Here is a 6,786-nt window from a genome sequence, read left to right on the forward strand (position 1 = left end):
AGTCTCGTTCCGGCACCCTGCCGGGACGGGGAATTGCCCCCGGAGTCATCTCCACCGCCTTCTCCACCGCCATCTTCACCGCCATCGCTGTCTCCATGATGAGGAGGGAGTAATCCACCCCCAAGGCTGAGGGCTCCGCTGTAGCTATGTGGTTAATCTCTCTCCCATGTACCTCAATACAATAATCTCATGAGCTGCTTTACATGATTGAGATTCATATGAGCTTTGTATCGCTACTAGTTGTGTGCTACTCATGTGATGTTATTAAAGTAGTCTATTCCTCCTGCATGGTGTAAAGGTGACTAGTGTGTGCACCGTGTGGTTCTTGTCGTAGGCTATGATCATGATCTCTTGTAGATTGTGGAGTTAATTATCATTATGATAGTATTGATGTGATCTATTCCTCCTTGATAGTGTAATGTGGACAGTGTGTGCGCTATGTTAGTTCTTGGTTTATTTTGCAATGATCTATTATGCTCTAAGGTTATTTAAATATGAACATCGAACGTTGTGGAGCTTGTTAACTCCGGCATTGAGGTGCTCTTGTAGCCCTACACAACGACTGGTGTTTGTCATCCAACAAAAGAGTGTATGTAGCACATATGAGAAAGAGTTATTTATTATGCGATCAATGTTGAGAGTGTCCACTAGTGAAAGCAGGATCCCTGGGCCTTGCTTCCAAGCATCGAATCACCGTTTGTTTACTTGTTTTGTTGCATGTTTACTCGCTGCCATATTTCATTCAGATTGCTATTACCACTCATATCCATCCATATTACTTGTATTTCACTATCTCTTCGCCGAACTAGTGCACCTATACATACGACAAGTGTATTAGGTGTGTTGGGGACACAAGAGACCTCTTGTATCGTGATTGCGGGGTTGCATGAGAGGGATATCTTTGACCTCTTCCTCCCTGAGTTCGATAAACCTTGGGTGATCCACTTAAGGGAAAACTTGCTGCTGTTCTACAAACCTCTGCTCTTGGGGGCCCAACACTGTCTACAAGAATAGAAGCACCCGTAGACATCAGTCCCATGGCTTCGAATTTTTTTTTTTGCCATGGCACTTTTTCAATCAACAATGGAGCACATATACGGTTTTGGGAGGACATTTGGTTAGACAATGCACCCTTATGTGAACAGTATCCTGCTTTGTATAGTATTGGTCATCGTAAAAATTCCTCACCTCCAGATGTGACGTTTAGGCGGGTTTCGTTTGGGAGGAGGCTAGCTAGTTGCATGGAATTCCTTACTAGCTTGTCTGGGCGATATTCAACTATCGCCTCAACCTGACGAATTTTGATGGAATCTACAGGCTAATGCCACCTTCTTCATAGATTCCCAATACAAAGCGATTCTCCAATCTGATATACCAGTTGATAATAATAAAAAACTTTGGAAGATGACAATACCATTAAAAAACAAAATCTTAGGATGGTATCTTTGTCGTGGGATTATTCTCACCAAAGACAATCTTGTTAAGCGCAACTGGCATGGAAGTACTCGGTGTTCTGTCATCACAACGAAACTATCAAACACCTATGCTTCTAATGTCGGTTTGCGAGATCTATATGGTCAATCATTCAAGTAGCTTCCAGCTTTTATCCTCCGACTAGTGTGGCCAATGTCTTTGGCAATTGGCTTCATGGTATCCATTCAAGGTTCAGATTGCTTCTTAGGTGGGGGCGCTCTCAGTTATCTGGGCGCTTTGGCTATGTAGAAATGGCAAGATTTTCAACGATAAAAATTGTTCTATCTTGCAGCTTATCTAGAAATATACCAGTATTCTTCGTTTGTGGTCACCTCTACAGCGATTGGAGAACCGCTGCCTCTTTACGGAGGTCTGTACACGATCGGAGGCTGCGGCGAGGGATATTTTTTCCCTACATGGGTGGCAGCATAATCTATGGACTGAAGCCCCACCGACACCTTAGGCGTTTTACACTTGATCGTTTCGATATGTATTATGCCTTTTTATCGTTTTCATACTTTGTTCTCGAGACTTATAAACGGATGTGTGCATCCTGATTGCAGAGACCGGGTGTAATTGCTTTTAAAAGTAATAAAGTGTCCATTATCGAAAAACCTACTCCCTCTCACCGTTACAGATATATGAGTTTTTCTAAAATTTTAGATATAATAAGGTATATCTTACTTATTGCTTTCTCTCCTCCGATTCATTTTTTTCTCTCCCTTCTCTCATGTATGTAAATATATTGGTGCATGTAGTAACTAATGAGGTGGGTTATGAATTTTTTTGGTCTTAGCAAATTGGTTCCTGGGCCTTATAATCCCTAACAGAGGTAATAGTGTCAATGCTCCTATTAATGTAGAAGAATTAAAGAAAAACTTAGAGAACTGATAAAAAAAGTAAATTATCCATTGAAAGTTATGTTTGTAGTATGACTCCACTCTATACGTTTCGTTAAAATTTATTGTTTTATATATTTATATTTTAAAACAAATATTTGTTACCCATAAAACATATCATAGGCAATAGACCTAAGGCCCATGTTGCTCAGGCAACTACCCGAGCTTGCGCACGACAATTTCTTAATTCATTTGATACTTTATGGTGATTTACATTTGGGATCGACATCTAAAGAACTTCCATGTGGGGTGTGCCCAGCCTTCATTTTTGTGTGGTTCCGCCATTGTTCACAAGAGAATATTTTGTTGTAGATGGTTTATAGGGTGTGGTGTACCCATTTTGAACATAAATTGTCCATACATAAGTTTTATGTAAAAAAGTTTCACACAAAAGTTCAAAAATTGTGTTTCCAAGAGTAATTGCTTAAACTTTTGGCTGGACAACTAATGAACTACTCCCTCCTTATCTAAATGCTTGTCACAATTAATGAATCTAGAAACATTTTAGCCTACATTTTTTCGAATTCTGCAACAACTATTTATGGTTAGAGGGAGTAAATTTATTTTGCCCTATGGGATTCGACAAAACAGTCATGGTTTTTTTAGCAGACAGTAAAATTTCTATGATTTGTTTATTGTGCCATGTCTATTTATGTAGAACTATAGACTATTTTTTGGGGGTAGCCATAGAGAATTCGTCCATAACATCCTAGAATGCATACACACAAAAAGTATTTTTGAATGAAAAATAATCAATTTTTAGTTTTGTTTTCAGCGGAGATAAAAAAGAGTCGAGCAGGTGATCAAGTGGTGAAAACTAAAAGAGATTAATCCACCACCTAGTGAAAACTTTTTAAAAGTTGTCTAAGTACGTGGTTGTTTGCGCAACCCATAGAGTAGGAATGTAGGACATTGTTGAAGCTGCTGGCTCCTCTCCAATCCTAGACATGATTGGAAACATTTCAACATATGTCACCCGGGGCTCGGGAGACGGAGTCTGTGAAAACGGGATAGGTCGCTAATGAGTATGGCTGTCGGTTGACAAAGTTACATAGTATTCCTTACATCCTTGCCGACGGACGGCCGGCCTGTTTCCGTCGGGGTCAGTTCATCTCCGCGTTGCGACGTGATCCTCCCGGACAGCGAAACGGCGGATACTCCAAATCCAACAACCAGCAATCATGGAGCTAGCACCGCCTGTGGCGTTCCGTTCCATCACGCCCTAAATCCTCCTTCTCCTCCGCGATACCGACACACCTATAGCTAGCATAGAACCAAACCCAGCACTAGACAAGCTAACCGTACGTCCAGGATCTGCACAAAATGCGGGCTCTCAGTCCTGTGATCCGCAAAGATCCATACGCCTGACGCGAACGGATTATCCGCCATGGCGCCATGCATGTATTCTGGTGCACCATAAGTAGAAAAACTACTCGAGCTAAACCAAGCCCAAAAACAGCTAGCTCAATCCCGCCGCGCGCAGCTGGAGCAACACATGGCTAGGAGAAATGCTTGCGAGATGTTTCAAGCAAAGTTGTTACTACCTGATTTGGAAAGTTAATTATGTGCGCAGGAACACATGCTCGATTTAGTTTGCTTGGAGGAATCTTTTGGCTCTTCGATGGAAAGCATGTCCCGGTCAGGATCAAGACAGTGATAGGACATGTATCTACAGGGTGAAAGTGATCACTCAGACGCCCATTTCGATCATGGTTATGTATCGGCCTATCTGAAAATAATGCGGGAGAAGGAGGGAAAGCGCGCGCACTACTGCATCCGAATGCTACAGGTTTTCACATTAGTGCAGGACCGCTCCGCAGTCCATGCGTTCTGAGACGTGGACTCAACTACGAGACTACTGTAGACATTGACGGGATGCAAGAAACGGACGTTTTCTGCGAGTTATTTTTTTGGATCTTTTTAGTAAGTTTTCTTGAGAGTTCCTTGCAGTGCGATAAGATGAGTATTCAAATGGAACAGACTTGGAATTCCAGACTTGGTCCGGCAGGCAAGCTGTGGCCAGCAGTAGTAGGGATTAGGGAAAACATCAAGGAAGTTCCTAGCAGTACTGAAATTTTCGAGTCCTAATTAAAAGAGATAACTCTGGATAATAATTTATTTATGTTGTGACAAGGCATAAACATTGCCTAGTTCCAGAGTTGCATCGCACAAGAGCAGTTACCAGTACCCGCCGTTGGATTGCATCCACTGTTTTTCAGCAGATCGATTTATATCGCAGCTCATACACCCACATTTGTCAGGGCATGATTCTGCAAGGGAGTAGCTGCATGCATACCTATCCTAAAAAAGTTGAAATGAAGCTTGAAAAGTGGAGTATATCGCGGGCGGATGTTCCATGATTTCATTCATGTATTTTCCTCTTCGAATTTCCGAGTGGCAATCGCTTCACGGAGCCATGCCACGCTGACACTGCCACGTAGTAAAAAAGTGCAGCAGAATTCCAACCAGGCCTGGTAGGAAGGAACTAGGAAGGAAGCGAGAGAAGCCTACATGTCTTCGGTCCTTCCTCCACGGCAGTGCGGACGGCCAACACCGGCTCAGCCCTGCGCCGGCTGCTTGAACGCGACGGTGGGCGCGATACGGGCGCCCCTGCCGCGGTGCTCGGCGACAAGCTCGGCGGCGAACCAGTCGAGCTTCTCGGCGTTGGTGTGGTCCCCGACCCGCCTGCCCTCGAAGAGCACGGACTCGACGTTGCGCTGCTTCATGGTCTCGTCCGCCGCCGCCAGCAGCGCCTGCACGTTGGCCGGGGTCGGGTCGTACTCCCCGTCCGGCCCGCACGCCGGCATGCTCTCCCGCTTCGCCTGATGATCACGCGTCAACGTCACGTGATTAGTCATCCAATGAAGAACATTCGTCATGGCAGAGCATTTCATTGAATGGGCACTTGGGCAGAGAAAATGTGCTCACCTGAATCCGCAGGTAATTGGAGGAGTGGCCTTGCCCGAACGCGCGCGCCACGGCGTGGTCCACGAGGTCGGCGGCGCCGTCGGCCGCGATGCGCGCGATGGGGCGCGCCCACTCCTTGGGTCCCCACCGGCGCATGCGCGCGACGTCGGCGTCCGCGGAGGCGCCGGCGGCGGAGCCGGAGCAGCCGCCGACGGAGAGGACGAGGAGGTCCTCGACGCCGCGCACGAAGGGGAACTCGTGCTTGTTGTGCAGCACGTGGGTGATGGCGGCGGCGGCGGGGCTGCCCATGGTGGGCCCGCCGTCGACCGCGGCGCAGGCGGTCGCGCCGTCCACCGACGCGACCTCGGCCGGCTCGAAGCGTCCCGGCTCGGACCATGCCGCGCGGCCGACGTCGCAGAGGCGGAAGTCGTAGCTGCGGCTCTCGAGCGCGTCGGCGCGGGAGAAGAGGAGCGGCGCGGAGGAGCGGAGGTCGTAGCAGGAGATGAGGACCGGCTTGATGGTGTCCCGCAGGGTGAGCTCCTCCCCGAACGCCGCCCGCATGGCCACGCTCAGCGCCGCCGTGGGCGCCGCCAGCGGGCGCTTCTTCGCGCGGCGGAAGAGGGAGGTGGAGGTGGAGGGCCTCCGGAAGAGGCCCGGCGCGTGGTCCGCGACCAGGCGCCAGGTGTCCTCGGCGCGGAACAGCGGCGCGCCGCGCGAGTGCGTGGAGAAGAGCATCGCCGCGAAGACCCCGCCCGCGCCGGTGCCGGCCGCGAGGTCGAAGTAGTCGGCGACGCGGGCGTCGGGGTTGCCCGACGCGCGCTGCAGCGCCGCCTCGAGGTGGGCCAGCGCGCGGCCGGCGAGAAGGGCCCGTAGGCCGCCCCCGCCGCCGTCGACGCAGAGCACGCACACCTTCCCCCGCTGCGCCGCCTTGCCGCCCGCGACCGCCGGGTCTGTCGGCTGTGGAGGCGGCGTCTGCGGCTTGGGCAGCCAGAGCTGGTGCGGGTCGGTGTAGCCGAAGAGGAACTTGCTCTCGAGGATGGAGAAGATCTCGTAGCTGAGCTTGTCCGTGCCGGCGCCGCCCCCGCCGGCGGCGTCTACGTCGAACTCGTGCAGCCTCTCCACCTGCATCTCCTCAGCCTCCTCCATGGCGCCCTATCCTCTGCTAATGAGAGAAGCAACAGCGGAGAGGAGACAGAAGAGAATCTGTCAAGGATTCGCAAAGAAAAGATTGCGGCAAGACGTTCTCGGCGTCCCGCTTTAATCTGCCTCACGCTCTCTTATGATATGGGTTAGTTTACGACGGCAGTCACGCTGGTGGCGGCTTTTGATCGTTGCGCGCAGCAGAGGCAGAGCACGCGAAGAAAGAGTGAAAGGAAGGAAGGAACACGCAGAGAAAGGTGAGCAAGATATAGAGGCGACCGCGAGCTGAGAGCGGGAGGAGGCGAGCGAGAAGAAGAAGCAGAGGTAGTGGTCGTCTTCTCTCTCTATCTATTCGCAATTTTGATCG

General features: G+C 49.5%; 1 protein-coding gene across 1 annotated transcript; it reads right to left on the minus strand.

Moving 5' to 3' along the window:
- Positions 1-4,905: 4,905 nt before the first annotated feature.
- LOC124697597 (patatin-like protein 6) lies at positions 4,906-6,425 on the minus strand. Its single transcript, XM_047230163.1, has 2 exons — positions 5,301-6,425; positions 4,906-5,194 (listed from the first exon to the last, which is right to left on the minus strand). Exons 1-2 carry the CDS (start codon positions 6,423-6,425, stop codon positions 4,931-4,933), a joined length of 1,389 nt encoding a protein of 462 aa, XP_047086119.1. The 3' UTR covers positions 4,906-4,930.
- Positions 6,426-6,786: the final 361 nt, after the last annotated feature.

This window comes from Lolium rigidum, chromosome 3 (genome assembly GCF_022539505.1).
Source record: "Lolium rigidum isolate FL_2022 chromosome 3, APGP_CSIRO_Lrig_0.1, whole genome shotgun sequence".
NCBI lineage: Eukaryota > Viridiplantae > Streptophyta > Magnoliopsida > Poales > Poaceae > Lolium > Lolium rigidum.

Excerpts from the sequence above, each read along its gene's own strand:
- LOC124697597 (XM_047230163.1), bottom strand. The coding sequence starts at position 6,425 with ATGGAGGAGGCTGAGGAGATGCAGGTGGAGAGGCTGCACGAGTTCGAC. Across the intron at positions 5,195-5,300 it reads CCAATTACCTGCGGATTCAG|GCGAAGCGGGAGAGCATGCC; the intron begins GTGAGCACATTT and ends CGTGATCATCAG.